The sequence below is a fragment of the Trichomycterus rosablanca genome, chromosome 12 (assembly GCF_030014385.1).
Source record: "Trichomycterus rosablanca isolate fTriRos1 chromosome 12, fTriRos1.hap1, whole genome shotgun sequence".
NCBI classification, from domain to species: Eukaryota; Metazoa; Chordata; class Actinopteri; order Siluriformes; family Trichomycteridae; genus Trichomycterus; species Trichomycterus rosablanca.
The window spans coordinates 29,330,286-29,355,541 of NC_085999.1; the positions used below are offsets into that span (position 1 = coordinate 29,330,286).

The 25,256-nt window shown below is 40.2% G+C and overlaps 1 protein-coding gene across 1 annotated transcript in view; it reads right to left on the bottom strand.

Moving 5' to 3' along the window:
- The window catches only part of hecw2a (HECT, C2 and WW domain containing E3 ubiquitin protein ligase 2a), a 39,581-nt gene extending 15,041 nt beyond the window's left edge, over positions 1–24,540 (bottom strand). The window contains exons 1-13 of the mRNA XM_063005434.1: positions 24,480–24,540; positions 18,227–18,901; positions 14,400–14,507; positions 13,821–13,915; positions 11,602–11,671; positions 10,682–10,851; positions 7,730–7,872; positions 7,516–7,616; positions 5,969–6,690; positions 4,795–5,122; positions 2,959–3,057; positions 2,258–2,408; positions 588–691 (exon numbers count right to left, since the gene is read on the bottom strand). Coding sequence (XP_062861504.1) covers positions 588–691; positions 2,258–2,408; positions 2,959–3,057; positions 4,795–5,122; positions 5,969–6,690; positions 7,516–7,616; positions 7,730–7,872; positions 10,682–10,851; positions 11,602–11,671; positions 13,821–13,915; positions 14,400–14,507; positions 18,227–18,542 — 2,407 coding nt within the window. The 5' untranslated portion in view covers positions 18,543–18,901; positions 24,480–24,540. The remainder of the gene's footprint in view (positions 1–587; positions 692–2,257; positions 2,409–2,958; positions 3,058–4,794; positions 5,123–5,968; positions 6,691–7,515; positions 7,617–7,729; positions 7,873–10,681; positions 10,852–11,601; positions 11,672–13,820; positions 13,916–14,399; positions 14,508–18,226; positions 18,902–24,479) is intronic.
- Positions 24,541–25,256: the final 716 nt, after the last annotated feature.

The following is a 25,256-nucleotide window of genomic DNA, read 5'->3' on the forward strand; positions in this document are numbered from 1 at the left end:
AACAATGAGATACGGGTATTGGCAGGACATTTGCGCTCAGGTGTGAATTTAGTTTGCCAGGTGCTTCAGTCTAGTAACCCATTATTAATAAACAGCACTTTATTACAAATGCGCACAACAGTAAACCTTTTGGAGGTTGTGCATTTGAACTGTCACAAAGTCATAGCCAAGTGTTGCTGGGAGTCACAAATATCATTTATTACTCCAATGTTGATCATAGTGGCACTAGTCAGTTCTTGATGCTGTTTGAATGTGATGGCTGTCCATATGTTTTTTTCAGATTGGTAGCTGTTAGGGATGCACTAATCTCTATCAGTAGAAAACCAATCTTAAATATAGAAGTGTTAGCCTATATAATCACAGTAACCAACCTGACCCAATAAGTTATGGAAAATCCTAGCTTTAATAGCAGCTGCTCTTGTCTCTTGTCTTGAGCTTGTGTCTGAATGTTCAGTGCATTAGCAGATTCAACTGGAAAATGCATCCAATGCTCGAACCAAATACTGTACTGTACATTCTTCATTCCAAACATTCAGAATTAATTTAACTACTAGCAAACGACAGGTGCCATTTTATCTATAACTCACCGGAGGTGGACTGCGCTAGCGGGTCTGTGTCCTCAGATGAGAAGTCAGAGTTTTGCTCATCAGAGCTCCTCTCGCTGGTTATAGTTCTACGGATGCTCTGATACCTAATGAAGAAAGAAAAACCAACAATGAGCTTATAAATGTGTTAGTTCTGAAAACACTGTGTGGTGCAACTTGGACACATCTTCAGTGATGAACCCAGGGTCATAGGGTTCGACCTGGGCGACCCAGTCGGGGTTGATCAGCCCCCGACTTGTGTCCAAGTAGCGAGCTACATCATGGATCACTCCTTTTGAACCACAGCCACCTTGATGCCTTTTCAGCTGCATCAGTAAAGTTTTTGGTGGCTTTCCTCTCCTGCAATCCTCTAATCCCAAGGAGGCTGAGCATCCGATGCAGAGACTTCCACCCATTCCTTTCACAGTCCTCCGTGAGCTCCAGATATTTTGCCTTCTTTAGCTCAAAACCTCCTCCATACGGTCTTCCCAGGGGACAGTGAGCTCTACTAACACCACCTGCTTAGAAGAGTCTGATGATAAGACCAAATCTGGCCTGAGTGACGTCCTTGCAATGCATTGTGGGAACCTCAACTGCTTTCCTAAATTACTTTTCTAAATTTCCATGCACATACAATAATTCAATTTTTACTTTATCTTCATCCCCACATACATTGGTTCTTTTCAGCTACTTATATGCATGACCATGCCTTATAAGTTTGAAATGTTTTTTTTTGTGGTGTTATAAAATGCGAAAATGTAAAATCTGGGAATAGAATGAAATATATAAAAAATATTTTAATGTGATGTTATGGGGCAGTGGTGTTTTTGTTTAACAATAATCCTTACAATTTGCCTGTGGTACTCCCAAGACAACAGATGTAACTTGCCCTCTTTAAACTGGTCCTTTTGTTGTTGTTTTTTAATGCATTTTCTCCCCATTTTGCTCCCGATTTAGCACACTCAATTTTTGTCTTCTGCTGCTGAGGGACACCAGATTGTATCCAAGGAGAGCACGTCACTGTACACACCTCTTCCGACACGTGTACAGCCCTCCTCTTCTCTCCCCTGCATTCTGCACGGGCGTCTCTTCCGCCAATCAGGGTCCTTACACAGCGTATGAAGACCCACCCACACAGTCCGGCGCTACCCTGCAGATACGGTGGCCAATTAGTATCTGCTGCAGGCACTGCCAATTATGCCCGCCAGATGGCACCCAGCCGACCGGTGGCAACACCGAGTTTCGAACCGAGGAGTTCAGAAAGTTGGTGCTGGCGTGGTAGCGGAATATCCCGCTGCGCCACCTAAGTGCCATAACTGGTCCTTTTGTAATAGGACATTCCACCAACAATATTGTAAACAAGCTGTACACTGACTGACCAACAAGTTTGACCTGCCACCACCTCCTTCATTTTATAAAGCCACTTCAGACTGGGAATTAACAATACAGAATAAGAGGTTTTAATCACCAAAGTGAAGGAGCTATTGCCTTCTCTGGTTTGGCAACTTCTGAACTTTTTAAAACCTCTAGGCAGGTGTCAGGTATTTATGGCTTGTTGCTGCTTTACTTTTTTCTTCTATCAATTTAATTGTTAAACATGTTTTTTTCTTATCTTAATACTACTAAAATTGTACTGACAAAACTTTACCGACAAAAAATGGTGAAATTCTGACCTTCGATTGAGCTGCTCCATCTGCTGGATGGAGCTGGAGCGCGCCAGGCCCTGAGGAGCAGGAGGGCCAGTGGGTTTCTGCCACGTTGTGGTCCGATTCACGTGATCCACAAAGAAGATGCGTCCATGACTGTCAATCCGAGCCTCCCAGTCTGTGAAAGGTACACATGTAAGGTTATACAAAGAAATGGATGATGGTTTTTACAAGGTTTGACATACTTAGCAATTCTTGTGTATTAGCAATTAGCAATCTTAGCAATTGTAGTTGTCAGCCTTTTGCCATTAATTTAGAATAACAAAAATTACAGCTGCCTCTTTACACCAGCCAGTGATGGGTTCTCGCAAAGTCATGCTATGCCTTACGGCTGCACAATAAGGAAAAACTGCCGACCGTCTCCACAGACACTTCTAAATGGGTCTGTTAGGAATTTGAGAGCTGAAACTCTCTGCAGTGGTGTGCTGGTGTATGAGATTGTCGTACCACCTGAGCATCTTTTAGCTACTTCGTTTAATCAATCTTGTGGCAGTACAAGATTATAGACTTAGCTCAAATTAGTGTATCTGTTTATTTGTAGCAATACTGATAATACTGTGCAGTGCAAACTCAGGAACATTGACGTTCACAGCTGGAAAGAAGCGGGTTCTTGTCCATACATTCCTGCATGCACATGCAGACAAATGTAAACACATACACACACTCACTGGGTGGTAGGGGCTCGTCCACACGCTGGTACCGGTGAATATCTTGTCTCACAGAGGGAAGCGAATGAACCTGTTGATGTCCATTTAGCTGGGTGGAACCTGAACAATGGTCAAACTCAAACAATAATTATCAGCAAGAAGCTTATGGGTAAAAGCTATGGTTGTTTATTAATTATACAGACAATGCATTTTGTATTGAATTGTATTGAATAAAAACATCACTAATGAACAAAAGTACAATAGTCCCCCCCCCCCCCCCCCCCCCCCATTTTTCTCCCACTTTAGCGCATCCAATTTCTGCCCGTCAATCATCCTCTCACTAATGCTGGTCCCTGCTCCTGATTGGGGAGGACGAGGCTGCTCCACGCCCCCTCCGACACATGCACAGCAATCGAACATCTTATCACCTACGCTTGACGAGTGCAGTGCAGTACAGCGCTGTGTACGGAGAGCCACACCCTCCGTGCAGGCGCCACCAACCAGCCAGCAGCGGTCATAAATGCACTAGTCTGAAAGAGAGTCCCCATCTGGCTTAATCCCACCCCTATCTGAACAACAGGCCAATCGTTGTTCATGTGGCCGCTCAGCCTCAGCCGGCAGGCAGAGCCAAGATTCAATACGATGTATTCGAGATCTCAGCTCTGGTGAACAGCGTTTGTTTTTACCGCTGCGCCACCTGAGCGGCGTACAATAGTTTTTAATCTTATTTAGGCACATTAGGCCAACTTGCGTCACACTGCAGTATCTTTTGTACTTACATTTTTTAAAAGGGAGTTGCTATTTGTTACAAATATAGTAAAATGTAGAAAGTAAGAATATAATGACTGCTTGACAAAAAAATCATTATATGTTGATGGACCACTTCTCAAAAATGTGAATGGCAACCATAGTTCATAGCAAATCATGATAGTGGCGGTCAAGGATATATTAAATATTGGGCTGATAGTAGTTTCTCATAATTCTTGTGTTAAATGCAGCAGATCTTATCATCCTAAGGACCTGAGTGAAATTAATAAGGGTCAAATCATTATAGCCAGACGACTTGGTTGAAGTGTCTCTAAAACAACCAAGATTGCTACCAACTGTGTTCTAAAGAAGGTTAAACTATGCACTACCAACAGGTTGTTGGGTGACCAGGACTCATTGATGCCAGGGAATAATGAAGGCTATGGCATCTGGTACGAACCAACAAAAGGGCTGATGTCAAGTAAGTCAAATTTCTGATTATTTAAATACTATTAATGGGAGGAAAGTGTTGCAGTGCATCATGTATGGAGCTGTGAGTCATAGGCCATTCCTGTCGGGTGTGCCACACAAACTTCAGAAGTGGACATGTTTGCCTAGGGAAGAGATGACACCAGAATACAATGTAGGATGACCCACTTTGCAACGTACCACAACCTTTTACATCATATCCATTGGGAAACTTCAGCTAAAACACATGTTGTGAAATATAAATTCATTTATTAAGATGACAAGTTCTCCAACAGCTATTTCACCCTTGTAAAAAGTGTTTGCCCCCTTGGTTGCTCGATTAAATCGTGAACCAAAACTGAACACAGTCAGACTTTTGGCTTATCTAATAGTTTAGTGGTAATCATACTTTATTTCCTTTCCCGGATTTGTCCCACAGACAACCTGACTACGTTTTTATTACCACTTTAGTATTGAAAGCTTTGTATGCAACCCCTATGTTTTGTTGTTGTTGTTGACAGCATTAGAAACAATAATGGATTCCACAGAAGTGATTGTACCCTATTGAGGATGGTTCTTTTCTTTTGCTGAGGCTTTAATAATGTAGACCAGATTGTTCCGTGTTTAAGATAATGACTTTACCTGGATCTGTGTTTGTCTCTGAAGCAAATGTCTCAGAGTCTATAGACCCGGCCTCTCCCGAATGCATTAGCTCCTCTTCATCCTCATCCTCTTGGGATACGCCTGCTGTTGCCTCCAGGCTCCACCTCCTGGACATTGTGTCCTCCTCCACGTCATCTTCATCCTCGTTGACCAATAGCACTGGAGGTGCTATGTCCAGTTCAAGCTCATCGGTCGGAGGACGTTCACGCTCACATCCGGCATCGATGACTTCACACGTAGTGGATGGGTCATCTGAGAGATCTTCTCCTCCGGGATCTATCGCCGTCTCTGCCCCCTGTTCTGCTTCCTTTGAAGATGAATAATGGTAAAAGATAAAGACTTAGAAAATTTAACAAGCTCAGTGTCACTATTGAGAAACTATTGAAATATATGACATGCAAAACCAAGGGCATTAAAATGAAGTCACCACCATATGTACTTAAACATTCTCCACTCTTCTGGGAGGGATCTTCACAAAATGTTGTTGTGAATGAGGCAGATGGCTGACAATAGGACATTCAATCTCTTAACTAGCACTACTAGCATACAAGCATGGGGAAAAAAAGCTACAAAAGGTACAATTCACAAGATCATGATTGGGTATAAAATGTGGATCTAAAAAGGCTCAGGCTCTGACTATAGTTTTATAAAGCTTGGCACAAGAGCAGTGACCCATGTCCCAGATAATTAGACATTGTGATTAATAAGAAACAACTAAACATGCCAACTTTTTTTAGTGTGTTGGAGGCATTAAATTCCAAATCTGTTAAAAAATGTATTTACAAAATGCAGTTTGGTTAGTGAAAACAGTGGAAATGTTTTTGTTGTTTTTATAGCATTTTACAACGTTACAACCTTTTTGGAATTGGGATTTATTCATACTGGGATGAAAAAAGTACCAATTCTAAAAAGGCTCAGCCATTTGACAAAAATACAGATATAGGTGTATTAATGTGTATGTTTACTACTGTGTAATAATGTGCATAATACATGTTTCTAAAAAATGGTTCACAGGTAGCACCTGGTAGTTTTGGTTTGTTCAGGATAATGAGTTACATCTTTTTTACATGGAAACTTGCAGAATAGATGCACATATGAAAAGTTTATCAGGCATTTCCAAAGATCTGGTATCAAGGCATATTAAAAATGTTACCTGTGTGGCAGATACTGGCATGGGAGAACAATCAGACGCCATGGAAGAGATGTCAACCTCTGTAGCCAGCTCCTCACTGGGTCCCAGCCCTTCTTCCTCTCCTTCATCTTGTCTCTCTATCAGACTCATCGTTTCCACCTGTGGAGCCACAGAACTGGGTGCCTCTTCAGGCTTTGGTGCCACCTTGGGCCCTAAACTCAGTGTTTCCATGTTTGACTCCACTCCAACTTCTTTCGCTGTTTCCTCCAGGACTTCAGGTTGTTTTGGCCTGTGAAGTATGACTGGACATTTGAGTCCATTCATGACAGAAGGTATGGGATCAATCCCGGCAGACCTGTCCTCGTCCTCGTCAGAATCGATGTGGAGCATGTCACTGAGGCGGGTGTGAGTCGGGAAGCTGGAGCTGAGTTTTGGGGACGCCGAACCCATTGGCCGTTCACCCGGACCCTTGGGAGCCTCAATGGCATCAAGCTGCTCGCTGAAGCTTGCTTGAAGTGCATCAAGGGAAGAGGGGGCTTCTTCAAAGAAAGCACCAGGACAGATTTCAGAATCAGGTGATAGAATGCTGCTACCATACTCGTTTCTTCTGAAACTATGGTAGCTGGTGGGGGACAGAGCTCCAGACGATAGAGGAAGAGCGTGGGGCAAATCTTCATCATCTGAGGGGGTACCAGGTGGTCCATTCATGGCTGCTACTCCAAAAAATGACTCAGGGGAGACGTCTATAAGATAATAATACAAATATTAAAAAAATATTTCCATTTTTCATAATGTAACACCAGTATGTTTGTGGTAAGTTACGGAAATTAAAATGTTAAACAACTCATTTTAATCATTTCCAATTCCCCACAACCTTTGCCAAATACACAACACCCATGGTGGCCAAGAAAGGCTACAGGAAAACACACACCTTCTCAAACCCATGTGCAGTCAGTCACCTGTTTTACCAGACAGTAGAAAATTCTCACTGCGAGCTTTAAACATGCAAGGAGGAGCACATTTTGCCCTTTGTATTTCTCAGCCAATCATGTTGGCACCTCGACCTGACATTCAATGTTGCTATTGAAGCACCAAATTGAGTTGACCTGTCTGACCTTTTCTTCCAATTATATGGCTTATGTAATTCAAGTGTCCACTGATTAAAGAATAAACGAAGATTAATACACTGTCTCTTACTGTACACCTACAACAAGTGCTAACAGGGTATGTGTTCCCAATAAAAAGGCCAAAACAGGATTAAAAAATCCCAACAACACTGCTGCACCTGATACCAGAACAGTGCCCATGTCATTAGCACTGACAATAATCCACAGCCCAAACCTCATGTGGCCAGTGGGGGTCCTATGGGGTTCCTTTTGATTGATAAATGGTGGACCAGGGTGACAATATGTATACAGGTAGCAGTGGTCTACAGTCAGTAATTGTATACCCAATAAGTTAATCTGTATGGTAGGTGTAGCTTATAAAACAATCAATGAATTTAAGTACCATTATATATGTAAAATACATCTATGAATCTATGGGTGTGTGTTGGTGTATTATCTCACCATCCTGGTTGGTGGAGGTGATATCCACTTTAAACTGGAGCTGACCACTAACATTATCCGTAGGCAAGCGTCGGCAGAGAGAGAAGCTCAGGGATTGGTTGCTGGTGGAAATAAGTGGATACAAGAACATTTATTGCGCTTCGCCTTGTTCATGCATGCTGTATCATGTAATGACTTAAATGAGTAGCATTATAAGTGGGGAAGCAGCACTGACCCTGATGCGTGCCTTTCTATCAGCCTTTGAACAGGGATGTTCAGCTGACCGAGGAAGCGCTTGATAATCGGTCGACTTTTGGCAAATTTGTCCTTGACCTCGATCACTAAGACGTCAGTTATTAGCGCCACAAAAGTGTGTCTCTAAACAGATCAGCAAAGATTAAACATGCTATCAGAATAACAAAACTACAGTACCATGTATTATAGGATGTGTGAATAAACACTGATCAGCCATAACATTAAAACCACCTCTTTGTTTCTTCACTCACTGTCCATTTTATCAGCTCAATTTACCATATAGAAGCACTTTGTAGTTCTACAATTACTGACCGTAGTTCATCTGTTTCTCTGCATGCTTTGTTAGCCCTGTCATGCTGTTCTTCAGTGGTCAGGATTTTCCCAGGACCACTACAGAGCAGGTATTATTTGGGTGTTGGGTCATTCTCAGCACTGCAGTGACACTGACATGGTGGTGGTGTGTTAGTGTGTGTTGTGCTGGTATAAGTGGATAAGACACAGCAATGCTAATAGTGTTTTTAAACACCTCACTGTCACTGCTGGGCTGAGAATAGTCCACCAACCAAAAATATCCAGCCAACAGCGCCCCGTGGGCAGCGTCCTGTGACCACTGATGAAGGTCTAGAAGATGACCAACTCAAACAGCAGCAATAGATGAGCGATCGTCTCTGACTTTACATCTACAAGGTGGACCAACTAGGTAGGAGTGTCTAATAGAGTGTACAGTGAGTGGATTTAAAAACTCCAGCAGCGCTGCTGTGTTTGATCCACTCATACCAGCACAACACACACTAACACACCACCACCATGTTATTGTCACTGCAGTGCTGAGAATGATCCAGCACCTAAATAATACCTGCTCTGTGGGGGTCCTGTGGGGGTGAAAGCAGGCTAAAAAAGTCATTGTAGAACTACAAAGTGCTTCTATATGGTAAGTGGAGCTGATAAAATGGACAGTGAGTGTAGAAACAAGGAGGTGGTTTTAATGTTATGGCTGATCAGTGTATATGACAAATAAGAGCATTCCATTCTATTTAAAAACGGGGGCAGATCCATGATAATGCCCATGATTTTGGATTGGGATGTCTAACAAGCCTCATGGTCCTCAAAAGAAATAAGTGACCTGTAGGGTCCTGCACAGCTTGTGGATTTTTCTCTTCATGGCTGAATGGAGTGAAGTACAGAACCCAGCCTTTCAGGTCCCTGGAGATGTGTGGCATCTATATCACCTGCCTCTCCACTGTAGAACATTGCACTCTGCTGTACTGTCTTTCTGTTTGTTTGTATGTATGTACAGTGTATCACAAAAGTGAGTACACCCCTCACATTTCTGCAGATATTTTATTATATCTTTTCATGGGACAACACTATAGAAACAAAACTTGGATATAACTTAGAGTAGTCAGTGTACAACTTGTATAGCAGTGTAGATTTACTGTCTTCTGAAAATAACTCAACACACAGCCATTAATGTCTAAATGGCTGGCAACATAAGTGAGTACACCCCACAGTGAACATGTCCAAATTGTGCCCAAAGTGTCAATATTTTGTGTGACCACCATTATTATCCAGCACTGCCTTAACCCTCCTGGGCATGGAATTCACCAGAGCTGCACAGGTTGCTACTGGAATCCTTTTCCACTCCTCCATGATGACATCACGGAGCTGGTGGATGTTAGACACCTTGAACTCCTCCACCTTCCACTTGAGGATGCGCCACAGGTGCTCAATTGGGTTTAGTCCATCACCTTTACCTTCAGCTTCCTCAGCAAGGCAGTTGTCATCTTGGAGGTTGTGTTTGGGGTCGTTATCCTGTTGAAAAACTGCCATGAGGCCCAGTTTTTGAAGGGAGGGGATCATGCTCTGTTTCAGAATGTCACAGTACATGTTGGAATTCATGTTTCCCTCAATGAACTGCAGCTCCCCAGTGCCAGCAACACTCATGCAGCCCAAGACCATGATGCTACCACCACCATGCTTGACTGTAGGCAAGATACAGTTGTCTTGGTACTTCTCACCAGGGCGCCGCCACACATGCTGGACACCATCTGAGCCAAACAAGTTTATCTTGGTCTCGTCAGACCACAGGGCATTCCAGTAATCCATGTTCTTGGACTGCTTGTTTTCAGCAAACTGTTTGCGGGCTTTCTTGTGCGTCAGCTTCCTTCTGGGATGACGACCATGCAGACCGAGTTGATGCAGTGTGCGGCGTATGGTCTGAGCACTGACCGGCTGACCTCCCACGTCTTCAACCTCTGCAGCAATGCTGGCAGCACTCATGTGTCTATTTTTTAAAGCCAACCTCTGGATATGACGCCGAACACGTGGACTCAACTTCTTTGGTCGACCCTGGCGAAGCCTGTTCCGAGTGGAACCTGTCCTGGAAAACCGCTGTATGACCTTGGCCACCATGCTGTAGCTCAGTTTCAGGGTGTTAGCAATCTTCTTATAGCCCAGGCCATCTTTGTGGAGAGCAGCAATTTTATTTCTCACATCCTCAGAGAGTTCTTTGCCATGAGTTGCCATGTTGAATATCCAGTGGCCAGTATGAGAGAATTGTACCCAAAACACCAAATTTAACAGCCCTGCTCCCCATTTACACCTGAGACCTTGACACATGACACCAGGGAGGGACAACGACACATTTGGGCACAATTTGGACATGTTCACTGTGGGGTGTACTCACTTATGTTGCCAGCTATTTGGACATTAATGGCTGTGTGTTGAGTTATTTTCAGAAGACAGTAAATCTACACTGCTATACAAGCTGTACACTGACTACTCTAAGTTATATCCAAGTTTCATGTCTATAGTGTTGTCCCATGAAAAGATATAATGAAATATTTGCAGAAATGTGAGGGGTGTACTCACTTTTGTGATACACTGTATGTATGTGTGTATGTGTGTGTGTGTGTGTGTGTGTGTGTGTCACCTCTCCATGCCACACAGGGTTTGTGGTGTTAGTTGTAATGCCAGATCGTCTCTCTTGGCCATGGTGGGAAAAGGTGGGGAACCCGTTTCTTTTTCCTGGATGAATGCGCATCTTTAGGTAAGGATCAGGATTAAAAAACATGCCCTTCTTCAGTCCCACAGCACGTACATCTGCAAAGATAAACATCTAATTATAGGACAGTCAAAATTATGAATGGATATATACATACATACACAAGGCATAACATTATGACCACTGACAGGTGAAGTGAATAACACTGATTATCTCTTCATCACGGCACCTGTTAGTGGGTGGGATATATTAGGCAGCAAGTGAACATTTTATCCTCAAAGTTGATGTGTTAGAAGCAGGAAAAATGGGCAAGTGTAAGGATTTGAGTGAGTTTGACAAGGGCCAAATTGTGATGGATAGACGACTGGGTCAGAGCATCTCCAAAACTGCAGCTCTTGTGGGGTGTTCCTGGTCTACAGTGGTCAGTATCTATCCAAAGTGGTCCAAGGAAGAAACAGTGGTAAACCAGCGACAGGGTCATGGGTGGCCAAAGCTCGTGGGGAGCGAAGACTGGCCAGTGTGGTCCGATCCAACAGACGAGCTACTGTAGCTCAAGTTGCTAAAGAAGTTAATGCTGGTTCTGACAGAAAGGTGTCAGAATACACAGTGCATCACAGTTGCAGGGCTGTTTTGGCAGCAAAATGGGGACCAACACAATATTAGGAAGGTGGTCAAAATGTTATGCCTGGTCAGTGTATATGCAGGTGCCAGTTTGTTATTTTAATTTATCGTTTTTATTTAAAAAATCCAAAAAATCAACTTTTGTCAAAAATTGACTAGGTGCAAAGTTAAACCCTTGAACCCTACTGTAAACATACAGTCTCACACTCATTTAAACACACACTGACCTGATAGGGTAAAGCTGAGCAATTTTCGGCTGTTTTCGGAATTCAGCTGTCCTTCCACTTGGCCGTCCGCCTATAAAATCCAAAGAAATCAATATCACACCCTCTCTCATGCTATCTGCTTCTCTCAGCCACAGTCCGTTTCTTTTTTTAATCACATACACACACTGATATAAAAATCTACTCCTAAAACACAGTTTCATAACATTATCAATTTTTCTTATACAGTACTATACAGTAAGAGAATATTGAACTTGCACATCGAGTTATGTCAGCATCTCACAAGTTGAAAATGAAAATGTGCTTGTTTGTTCCACATGAGTCATTTTTTCAATTTAGTAACTTTTCTTTGACTTGATTTGTACAAACCCTATTTTTGGAAAAGTTGGGATTTTGTAAAATGCGATATAAACTGAAGTTTGTGAATTGTTCATTCTGTTAATTCTTTATTTGACTGACAAACGTACAAAGAACTTATATTTAATGAGGCTGATTAACTCATTTAAAAATAGAAATACATTTTATTTCTGAATGTTTATAGAATCATGAAACCTTCTGGGGCAAGAAGGTCCTGGGTTTGATCTCCAGGTGGGGCGGTCCGGGCCCTTTCTGTGTGGAGTTTGCATGTTCTCCCTGTGTCCGCGTGGGTTTCCTCCGGGTGCTCCGGTTTCCTCCCACAGTCCAAAGACATGCAAGTGAGGTTAATTGGAGATACAAAATTGTCCATGACTGTTTGATATAACTTTGTGAACTGATGAACCTTGTGTAATGAGTAACTACCGTTCCTGTCGTGAATGTAACCTAAAGTGTAAAACGTGACGTTAAAATGAAGAAACAAACTGAAACCTTCCACAATAAGCAGGTAGAATGGTAATGGGTGAGAGTATCATAATTGGGTATAAAAAGAGGATCCACCTAAGGCTCAGTCTTTGCAAGCAAAGCTGGGTCATGGCTCAACACTTTGTGGCAAACTTGGTCATTACAAACTTGGTAAATGACAATCAGTTTAAAAAGAACAATTTAGGTCTATCACCATCTGTCGTACTTAAAAATGTAAAAAGAATTTGAATGTAAGGGAATCCAAAAAAAATACAATCCATGTAGGGCAAAGCAAGCACTGTTAAATGTGTGTGACCTTTGATAATCATGTTACGATAGAACTAGCTTAGTGGTTAAGGAATTGTACCTCGCTTTGGATGGAAGCATCGGCTAAATGACATACACCACCACCAGTCGAATGGCGTACGTAATGAGTTTTGGAGTACTTTAGAAAACCTTACTTAACCCGGTTCACCACTGCATCAGGAAATGCAACCTAAAACTCTATTACACAAAGAGCAAGCCATATATTAATTGCAAATGCCACTTAGTTCTCTGGGCCCAAACACATCTCAGAAGATCTAAAAGACAGTGGAAATGTGTGTTGTGATCATCCACATTGTGTTGTCCAATAAACAAGTTCCCTGTACCAAAGAGAAAACAGACCATCCAGAATGTTCTTAGCAAAAGGTACAAAAGCCAAAATCTGTCATGGTATGAGGTGCATCAGTGGTGTATGTTAAGGTGTATATTAAGATGCTGCCATTAAGGCAAGTCTTTTCCTGGGAAGATGATGCCATGTGCTACAACAGCATGGCTTCAAGTACATGTGCTTGCAGTCCAGATTTGTCTCCTATTAAAAATGTATGATGCATCATGAAGAGCAGAATCAACAACAACGACCACAAACTGTTGATGGCTGAAGTCTCGTAACAAGCAAAAATTAATCTTGCAAAACTGGAACCATTAGTGTCCCCAGTTTCCAAATGCTTTTCCCAAAAGTTTAAGTAATAGGTAGGTAGAGGTAACACAATGCTAAACATGCATCTGTTTGTACTTTTGCCAGTTAAATAAAGAGAATTAACAAATTACAGCTTCGTGTTTTTAGTGCATTGTACAAAATTCCACAACTTTTTCAAATGGGTGACATTTATACTAAAGTGACATGACAACAATGGGGCAAAAATGTTTAAGGCTTTGCTTTTAGGCTGCACACAATGCTATTTCGATAAAAAAAAAAAAGACCATCACGCCGGCAGATTTTCAACGTCACCAATTTTACACGTTGCTCATTTTACCCTCAAGTAGTAACTGAGGACAAAAACTAGCAATGCATCAGAATTATATCACATAATATTCATAAAGAGACTAAAACACTCACACAATAAGATATATTTACTGACCGAAATTCGGGGGTTCTTGACTGTGATGCAGGGTGTTGTGGCCCTCAGAGCTCCAGTCAATCCATGGTAGTATTTGAAGCAAATCCTGGTCTCAGCTAAAAGTCAATAAATGGGAAAATTTAAAAATAGTACGTCTTCCTCTCAAATGGCTTCCTGCGTTTGCAAGTATAAACTTGTTCAGTGTAATTTAAGGTTACATTCTATGGCCGAAAGTATGTAGACACCAACTGTAAGTCTATAATATCAATGTTCTATAATTAATGATATACTTCAAATATAGGCCTGTTCCTCTGAGTTTACAGAAAGTGAGGGCCGTAAAGACATGGTTTGACGAGTTTGGTGTAGACCTGACCTCAACCCTACTGAATACCTTTTGAGTTTATTGAGACACTGATTGCAAGACAGGTCTGCGATATCCAAAAAGCTCAGTCAGGTGTCCACATTAATAATTAATAATACCATATTGCTTAAAAATATAATAATTATTTCTAATAATGCTTTTCTAATGTTTTGGGGGTATCTAACATTTACATGTATTATCAAAAATTGTAGTTATATGCTTAATGGTGTAACACTGACCATCCAGAAAGTATGGGCCAGGCTCCAGCCTCCAGACAATCTGACCACACTGTGTGCCATTCACACCACGATTTTTGCAGTCCCAGACGTTTGATGGACAGGTCTCATCTAAAGACAGAAAATAATAAAACACAATAATAAAACATTGTCTATGTTTGTATGTTGGATTCCATCATCAGTGAGGCCAAGGATTATGCTTACTCTGTTCGAGAAGCTGTCATAAAGTAATCCAACAGTAATGTAATAATTTAGCACAGCGGTCTCCAACCTTTTTTGCACCACGCACCGGTTTCATATAAGATATAATTTCATGGACCGCATGGGCAGGAGGATTTAAAATAACTTTATACAACAAGCATAATAAAAAAACAATCATAACAATACTACTCAGCAATGATGGAAAATCAGTGATGGTAGGGGACCACTGATTTAGCGGACTTGTATTACATGTATTACAATAATCTAATGCATCCAGAAACTATGGGCCAGGCACCAGCCTCCAGATAGTATGACCCCACTGTGTGCCATTCACACCACACTTTCTGATCATTAATAATTATTTAACTCATTAATTATTATTAACTCCATCTTCTGTCATCTTCAGTAATTCATCCTGATCAGGGTATTATACCAGTCCCTACCCGAAAACCCAACTGCGCGGCAGAAATACATCTTGTACAGGGTGCAGATCAATTCCAGGGCAACACTTAATCACCAGTCTACCCACTCATATACACCAATGGACATTCTATAGCAATCAGTGGGTATAAGGAGGTATTTTGTAAATGTTTTTGTAAAAATGCCCACTTCTATTCTAATACATTCAACACAATCTAAAAGTTTGGACATGGACATTGTAAGACTGGGTACAGAAGGCACATTCATTTATGAGCAGGGATGGGTAGAATATACGACAGTGTGGCATCAAAGTAAAAAGTTTAAGAGTGCAAGTGCTAGACTGGCCTGTCTGCATTTCAGACTGACATTCCAGTCTCTATTGAAAATTTAAGGCAAATTGTGAAGCTCAATATATGACTACAGAGACCTTGGATTGAGACAAAATCCATTTCTATATTACAGAGATCCAACAACTGGTGTTCTTAGTTCAAAAAGAAAAACAGAACATTGTTGAACATTAAGGTGTTTAACTTTGTGACAAACATGCCTCATCCCATCGTTTTTGCAAACTGCTGCAGCCATTAAATTCACAGTGAGCTGTACATAAAACAAAGCTGATTGGCTAAAGCAGAAAATATCTTGTTTTCTTTAATAAAAAAGATCACAAAGAATCAATATTGCTGTTTGTATTAAAAAGTGGTATCTAATGCTGCGGGCAGAGGACATTATACAGTATATGTAAGGCATATTCGAAAGAGTATAAGTTGGCATTAATCCTGTTTTAATGTTGAGCTAAGAGACTGATTACGTTGATGCCATCATTGAATGTCTGCTTAGCTGCAGAAATGTAGAGCACCCCAGGGAAGAGACCCTTGTGCAAGTAATGAAGTACTGCGGCCTCCTGGTCAATAGCCTGAGGCACTGTGCCCAGATGATGGATGGGATTGCCAACTCTATTTTTTCTACATGGTAAAATCAATAAAGATGAACAATCAGAACCTACCAAGCACATGTTCAGGTTCAGGTTTTGTTCTGTTAGCTTTATAGAAATGTTGAGATTTTAAAATATGGACTGGGTCCCTCCTACTGTTGGCATCAAGTGAGTGGAAACCTTGCAGACTCAGGGACATCCAGGCTCCTATGAGTGTGACTCTAAGGATAGACTTTCAGCATTGACTCCTGAGGCTCCAGGATAACAGACCTGATCTATACAAGCGCACAGAATAGCTCAACCCAGAGGGATCAACACCACTGTGTCAGGCAAAGAGATGTGACCAAGGTCATCTCCAAAAAGACAAACCTGACAATAAAACAACGTGAAGTATCTGATTTGTTATTAATAGTATGGTTGCTAATAATTTAAAGCTGATAAAGTAAAATAAAAAATACCAGTGTTTCAATGTCTATTTAGCATGTCTTACTATTTAATAATTTCCTTCCTTGGAAGATTGTATGACCCAGACTAAGTATACAACACTAGTGCTCACACTGAGGTAATTGCTTATGCCTATGGCAAACCATATTATTATTATTATTATTGTTATTATTATTATTATTATTATTATTATTATTATTATTTATTATTATTTATTATTATTATTTATTATTATTATTATTTATTATTATTATAATGATGATGACATTATTATTATTATTAATAATGTTATTATGATGACTATTATTACTATTAATAATAATAATAATAATAATATTATGATGACTATTATTTTTACTATTATTATTATTATGACTATTATTATTATTATTATTATTATTATTATTATGACTATTATTATTACTATTGTTATTATTATTATGGTAACACAGCGGTCTACGACACTGTCCCACTAATGCTGAGATATGGGTTCAAACCTCAGCGGTGCAGCATTGTTGATGTGGTGTTCCGTTGTTTACGTGTTCCCCCACTATGGAAGGGGGAGAGGGGGTGCCTAAAGCTCTGTGATTTACTGACAAAAAAATATATTATTATTACTATTACTATTAGTAGTAGTAGTAGCAGCAGTATTAAGTGCCGTCAAGTTGTTCTAACTTCATTTAACCATATGGATTGTGTTCCTCCAGGACATCTTTTTTTTCTATTTTATTTATGCATTTTCTCCCATTTTCTCCCCCATTTAGCATAGTCAATTTGTCTTCTGCTGCTTGGGATCCCTAATTTGCAGTCGAGGTGCTTATATTGCTGCTCACGCCTCCTCCGACCCGCGTGCAGCCCTTAGCGGAACCCTTTTTCACCTATGCACTCTGCACAGACACCTCTCTATCTGCCAATCAGAGTCCTTACACAGCGTTTGAAGACTCCATCCACATGGTCCGGTTATCCCACCCTAGCAGAACTGTGTCTGCTGCAGGCACTGCCAATTATGACCGCTAGATGGCACCCATCCGACCAGTGGCAATACCGAGTTTTGAACCGAGGAGTTCAGAATCTCAGCACTGGTGTGCTAGCGGAATATCCGAAACATTTTGTCCTCCGTTTGGGTCTTCAGGCTTCTTGAAGCCTTGTTCATTAATTCTCTAACTGTATTCATCTATTTCGTTTCTGGGCGCCCTCTTCCTCTTTTACCTTCAACTCTTCCAAGCATAACTTTTGCAATAAAAAGGTTCAACTCATAATATGTCAAAATAAGAGAGCTTCAGTTTGGTTATCTGGGCTTTTAGTGAGAGGTTAGAATTGATTTGATAGAGGACTGATAGTTTGCCTTCTTTACCATTCAAGGTATTCTTAAAAAATTAAATATGCTAAATATGTTACTGGTACACTAGTATTTTCAGTCAATATGACAAAAGCATCCTGTTCTGAGACCTTTATGTAATTTCTGCTGCTCATGACTGTTTTGATGCTTCAGTTGCACAGAGTTAGATGAATACCAAATTGTTTCCTACTTTCTATTTGAGTGCACCCAATCTACAATATGTAGTGCACAATATAGCCAATTGTAATATTTTGGATTCTTCCTGTTAGCTAGGATTACTGTAGAGTTAACAGATTGCTATGGAGCTCTTTGGTTGTGGTTTTTATGTATTTTTAAAAAATTACATTTCATTAATATATATTAGTTGGTATTAAATGCTAAACCTTACGATGATGTAAAGTGCTATCTTCAAATATGCTTCAAAATACTTCAAAAGCTTGAAAGGCAACACATAAAAGAAGATGCATTTTTAAACGAGAACTCATAAACTCTAACCTATATGGTACAGGCCAATCCAGTCAGTGGCATCCACTTCCTCTTTAATGTCCCAGGAGATGACCAGGTTCTGCCCTCGTCCAAGGGTGAACTCCAGTGTAGAAGCTGTGAGAGAAGAGCGACTCTGGGAACTGACCAGGTCAGTGTCGCTGTTCGCTCTGGTGAGTCCTGTTGTGCTCGCAATAGTGGGGTCGGTTGCGCCACGCTCTGCCAAGCTTCTCAGGTTCTCCGGGCTTAGGGTGTGGCGCAAGTGAGGGCTCCGTCTCCGCGCGCCCTGCTCCCGCGCTGCCAGGTGCTCCCGCCCCTGGGGCGCCATGCCGGGCACCTGGTGGGAGCGGGGCCTGGATGGCAGGACCGCTGTAGCAAGAGAAGGGCGAATGGTTGCTGCTGGTTGGGAAGCGAGGGCAGGAAGAAAAAGGATTTATAGTAAGGTTGAGGGGTGGGTTATGTTTCTGAGAAGAAGATGTTCAGAGTCTCTTGATGTGTTGGGGTAGACTCTTAATTGGAGAGGGTTATTGTGTGAAGATGGAGGTAATGCTAGAGGGTGATAGTCATCAACGATCGGGGGTGAGATACAAGGTGTCTACAGCACGCTGGCAGAGATTACAGTGAGGGTACATCAAGATTTTAGCCTTTCAATAATCAGCTTTGCAACTCAAGAACAGCAGCCATAACCTGAGAGGTGTGAGAGAGCGAGAGCAAGAGCGTGAGAGAGAAACACAGAAATATTAGTAATTCTAGAATCAGATCGTGCATATTCCTAAAATCAGCATTAACCAAATTAACCAAACTCCTAATACGAAAGCATTCGACAATGCATTTTTAACATGTGCAACAACTTTATAAAATAAACAGTTATTGTGGTGGCACGATGGCTTGATGGGTAGCACTGTCGGCTTACAGCAAGCAGACCTTGGGTTTGTTTCCCAGGTGGAACGGTCTGGGTCCGTTCTGTCTTTCATGTTCTCACTGTATCAGCATGGTCTTCCTCTGGGTTCTCCGGATTTCTTCCCACAGTCCAAAGACATGCAGCCAGGTTAATTGGAGGTGTTAATTTTATTTCTCTAGGTAAAAGTGTGTGTGTGTGTGTGTGTGTCTACCCTGTGTGTCTACCCTTCTTCCTTTTGCCCAGTGAATTGTACCCACCATTACCTAAATAGGATAAAGCGGTGGTACAATTAACAATGAATGACTGAACAGTTATTGTATACTACAGTTGTGTAACTGTACTGAAATGTTACTTAGTGCAGTAGTATTTAATATACATTATTATTACCCTATAAAGATCTGTCTGCTGAGACAAAACAAATGTAATAGTTTTTTTGTGTATTACAGCATATCTAGAGAACCACAGGTTGCATATTACCACTTAAAGTATAGAGTCCCCACTTCTTAGCTATTACAGTTTCTTTCATTTGCTTTCATTTGGTATTAAAACACAATAAATCAAATTAAAACTAAATCCTAAATCAATACAAGTCCAGTCATTCGTTTATTCATTGTCTGTTTTACCAAGCTTTATCCTGGTAGGGTCACAGTGGGTCTGATTCATTGGGCAAAAGCTAGGAAACACCCCAGACAGATTGCCAGACCATCACAAGGCATGCACACACACACACTAACACACACAACTTCTAGTAGCTCTAGTTAACCTGACTGTGGGTTTCCTCTGGGTCCGAAGACATGCACAGACCCACGACACCCACACAGACACAGGGCGAACATGGAAACTTCATACAGAAAGGACCCTGGCTGCCGAGCTGGGGAAGCTAATCAAGGCCCTTTTTTGCTATGAGGTAAAAGTGCTACCCACTGCACCACCACGCCACCCAATAAAAGTTCAATACAAAACTATGGATATTTTTATTTTACGAAAACAGATTTTAAGATATTTAGTGATATTGCTTGAAAACCAACCACATTCACATAGTTAGGCTTCTCCATTTATTATTAATTCTTGGTTTTGTCTGTGTATTAAAGTCATTTAAGGGTCAAGCAAAATAAAAGTTCTGATAATTTATTAAATTAAATTATTTTTGTTAATGATTTTATTATAAAACCAGTTTAACCAGACTGAGAGAAATGCTACATTTAAATTACGTAAAGAATGTAAACAAACAAGTTGCCTAGGCAGTTTAGACACCATGTAAAAAGAAAGTTAACTGAAATGCACTGAAGAGAAAAAAAAACATTATGCTGTTGTTATTGGGGTGTCTAATATGTAAAAATGTATACAGTATTTTCATTTCAATGATATTCATAAAGGCACCTCATTTTTATGACTTGTTCAGTATTGTGCATTTTAGGAGTGCAATTTAAATTTCATTGTGAAAATGCTACTACTCTGTTGTTTGTATGTTAATGAAGCATTACAGTTTGTTTAAGATGACAAATTTCCAAACATAAAGCAGATAAAGTGACTTTATGCACCAGAAAGTAGTTTTGATCTATAGGGTTTAGGAAATTTAGATAGGCTTTATATAGCTTGTGGTTGTGCTCCTTTTTTGCCACCTGATTTGATGGGCAATTAAAAGCATCCTACTCTTCTGACGAAACAACAAAACCTCTAGGCTTTAGATATGTGTTTCAGACACACTACTGCATAGTAGAGCTTTGAATGAATGTGATGTTGCTGCCAGTGCCAGGAGCTCCCTGTTTTGCACTAGTGGAGGTTACTGCAGTACTCTTGCTGCTTGACAGAATGGGCACCTTGGGAAGCTGGCACACAAAATGGCACTAGGGCATTTGTACTCTCTCTCTCTTACACACACATGCACACACAAGCACGAAGCCAGAACAAGAGCACACATGTGCAAAGACCCATTCACTTTTGTTTTTGTTCTGTACCACCACTTGCATTCACTTTAGTCCACCCTCATTTTTCACTAAATATTTTGACAAAAATAATTCACTTGAAGTCGATATTTGGTCTTGATCCCTACTTGGTTTTGCTCTCATTTAAAAAGTTTACTGTAAAAAAATGCGCACCAGCAAATGATGTGTAGCATCTCAGGAGGGCAAGACATAAATTGCAGAAAGGTTGCTGAATACTCATTCATGCCAGTGGACCAACAAATGGGCTGCTGTGGCTCAAACTGTGTATAATTCTAATACTGGTGATGAGATGAATGTGCCACAACACACAGTACATTGAACCCTTATGTACGTAGATCTGCAGAGTCACAGGCCAGTCTAAGTGCCCATGGTAACTCCCTTCTACCATCAAAAGCAGCTACAATGGGCATGCAGCCATCACAGCTAGACATCCCGGGACATGTGCATCAGCTAGCCCGGCACATGTGCTTTGTTTACCTGCAGAAAAGATGCCACAAGAGTGTACCTGAGAATGGTCCACCTCACAGCGTACAAAATCTAACCTGCCTGTACAAGACACCACAGGGCTACACAGATTAAATAGGCATGTATGAAGGATTTCTTAGTTTAAATCTCTGTGTAAGGACCCTGATTAGCAGATGCATAGGCGCCTGTGCAGAATGCGTAGGTGAAAAAGGGTTCCGCTAAGGGCTGAGTGCAGGAGGAGGCGTGAGCAGCAATATACCCACTTTGACTGCAATCCGGATATCCGTAAACAAATTGACTACGCTAAATTGGGAGAAAATGGGGGAAAATAAATAAATAAGTAAATAACAGTAGGGCAGAAATGAACTCACAGAGCAGTGAAGTCCAACCCATAATATAACTTTTTTTTTGCTTTGAGATGCGTAAATACAATTTCTAGAGCATGATAAGCACAGAAAAGGTTTACAACTTTCAGTCATATTTGACCTGTAAATCTTAAGTTGCTGAACTTAAATAAGCAACAGTGGAACAACAATTCAATTGCCTGTCATCCTGTACTGTCAGTCACTTCACGGTTTCCAGATTTCTGCTATGGACATAACAGGGATGTTTGTTTGAAGTCAGTCTATGCCAACTTTGCAAAGATATATTTTTATATTAAATGTTGCAAAAACAGATCTACTGCCCGTCTTGTAAAGCCAACCTCCATTATATTAACAAGATTTGCTATCTGAAGAGAACTTGGACGAGGGCATATTTTAGGGGCTTCCAGTTCTCAGTAACATTGTTATTGTAATGGTGCTATTTTATTTCAAATATGTTTATGCAGTTTCATTTAAAGACCAACCTAGTCAGACATCATCTTCAAGTTAAAGAATTAAAGAGCAAAACTTCTCAATCATGCCAAGTCCTGAAAGTAAATGTTTCAGAAATAGACTAACCTTTTTATTCAATACTTTTGGGGTTGTTTGGGAGCACTGTTGTATTTTAGTGTCTTTTCTCATGGGTAAAAGCACACGCTTTAGCTCCAGTGCTCCACTCACTTTTATAACACGTACAGATTTTCCTACAGACACCTGTGTTTTTAAAGGCAACAAAGCTAAAAAGTAAAAATAAACATTTTAAAAAGCCAATTCCAAAAAACAATTCCAAAAAAGTAAGAAGGGCCAATAAGAAAATTGTACTTTTGTTAAATCTATTACCTACTTATATGTGTTCTGGTCATAACACCAACTTCTCCATCTTGCATTGGCCCTGTCCCAATTATATTGAAATTTTTGTTGCAGGTATAAAATAAGCGTATTTAAAACAATATTGAAGTGAAGTAACTCTGTTGTGCTGTTTTTATTTAAATACTAGTAAAAGACGTCATTAATTAACTGCATTTTTATGTTCACTCATCACAGAAATTCATTTTGTATTTACAAATATATTATTTATTTTTAATAATTGTCTAAATTGTCTATATTTTTATTTGATTTATTGTCATCTCTAAACCTTTCATTTCTGATTACACAAAATGCTGGCTTCTTGGATGTTAACATTATTCCACTTTTAGTTTTAACTACTGTTTGAACACTAAAATCATTTTAATTTTGTCATGGAGCTTATTTTCATCCTTATTTGTTGTGTTGCTTTGGAGATGAATCATTTTCTTAGTTATAACACTGCGGCAAATATAAACAGCCAAAGAGTCAAAGAAAAATTAACAATGTTAATCTTAGCTTATTCTTTCACTGTTAGATTAGCTATGGATGTTTTATCGATGATTAAAACAAAATGTGAAACCTGGCAACCATATTTTAAAGAAAGCTAACTTTTAGTAAATGCATTACATTAAACATTTAGGTAAACGAAATCAAATGAAAAGAAAAAACTATAGTACTGAATCCAAAACTGAAATGCTTTCTGTAAAAAAGAGAGAGAACTATGAATCAGAAGATGTGTGTACAGAAGTATATTATTGTATACAATAATAGTATCATTTTTTATCAATAATAATAATTCCAACAATAATAAAAAATAGAAACATTATTAATAACACATAATAACAATATCAACTTCAGTGTAAAATATAAAAATAATAGTAATTTTAATAACTAATAAATTCTTAAACATAATAATAATAATAATAATTAATAAATAACTTTATCTTATTATTATTATTATTATTAATATTATACTTGTTACTACTATTGCTAAAAGTAATAGTATAAAATACACAATAATAATAACATAAAATAATAATAGTATTAATAATAAACATAATAATATTTTTAAAAATAATAAATAATATAATAACAATAACAATAAAAACAATCGTAACAATGAAATTATAATAGTCAAAAAATAATAACATTAAAAATATATATAAATTATTATTATTATTATTATAAAGTCTTAATTCCACTCTGTGATTCCGGTCCATATGAATGCCAAACTTGAACTGCATCATAATGTAACAACTAAAAAAATCAAACCAGATGTTTTCATTACTCAGCAGTGTGTATTACGTCATATGTAATGCGAACCTACTCGTATCGGATCCTCCTCCATACGAAACATTGAACTCGTTTTTATGAGCGGCCATTCAGAGAAATATACTCGTACACTGTGTCGTTAGCGCTACTATTTGCGCATTTTGCGCATATTTGTGGGCAGTTTTGGCAGCGCGCGTCTGGGAATTCCCTATCATGCGTGTCATGCACGCTCACGCGCTCAGACATAGATGTGCGGCATGAAGAAAACACGCAGCCGTGCGCTAAAACATCTGTAATGCCGCTGTTTCTGTAATAACACCTGCACGCAGAACAGACACTCGCATCGCAAAGAAGTTCCAGTCTGCACATATCTGCTTAGTCACAGCAGGACAGAAAGGGTTCCGGTGCGATATGATTGGTTACGTGAGTGTGTTAGAAATGAGGCGCGAGAGGAAAAAACAAACGCATCTTACCTCGTGCGCGGAGAGATTAGCGCATAAACAATCCAAGCGCAATGCCGTGTCAGAGTTAGATAACGCAGGATGATCAGGCGCAGTCCCTGCCGGGCCCTGGAACCGGGCTGGATCAGGTCGGTACTGAGGAGTAGGTGTGTGTATCCCTCCGTCTGCAGCAGCTCTCTGTCACACATCTGTTCTCATGAGCGGAATGTTAATGCTGAGCAGGTGTGATGATGATGGTGGTGGTGGTGATGATGATGGCCAGTGGAATTTGGTGTTCCCTCCTGTCCCGTCGTCTTCCCCTGCAGTGGCAGCGCGCACACACGTACACTCACGCAAGCGCGCGCGCGCGCACAATCATACGCACACATGCAGACACGCAGCGGTTCAGCAGAACTGAAAGAGCGGCGGAGCAGAGCGGAGTGGTGCGGTCCGAACCAACAGCACGATTCTGCAGAGGCTAACACGAATAAGTCAATGTGTGTGTGTGTGTGTGTTTGTGTGTGTGTTGGTAAATGCTTCACGTAAAATAAAGAAAATATTGAATACATTTAGGAAGGAACTTAACAGAAGGCGCAAAGCAAGAAATGGAAAAATGAATGAAAGATGAAGAGGAAAAATTGAAAAGATGGATAGATAGATGGATGGATGGATGGTAAAAGAAAAAGATGGATGGATGTATGGATGGAAAATGGGAAAGATGGGTGGATGGATGGATGGATGGAAAATGGGAAAGACGAATGGATGGATAGATAGATGAATGGTAAAAGGAAAAGGTGGATGGATGGATGC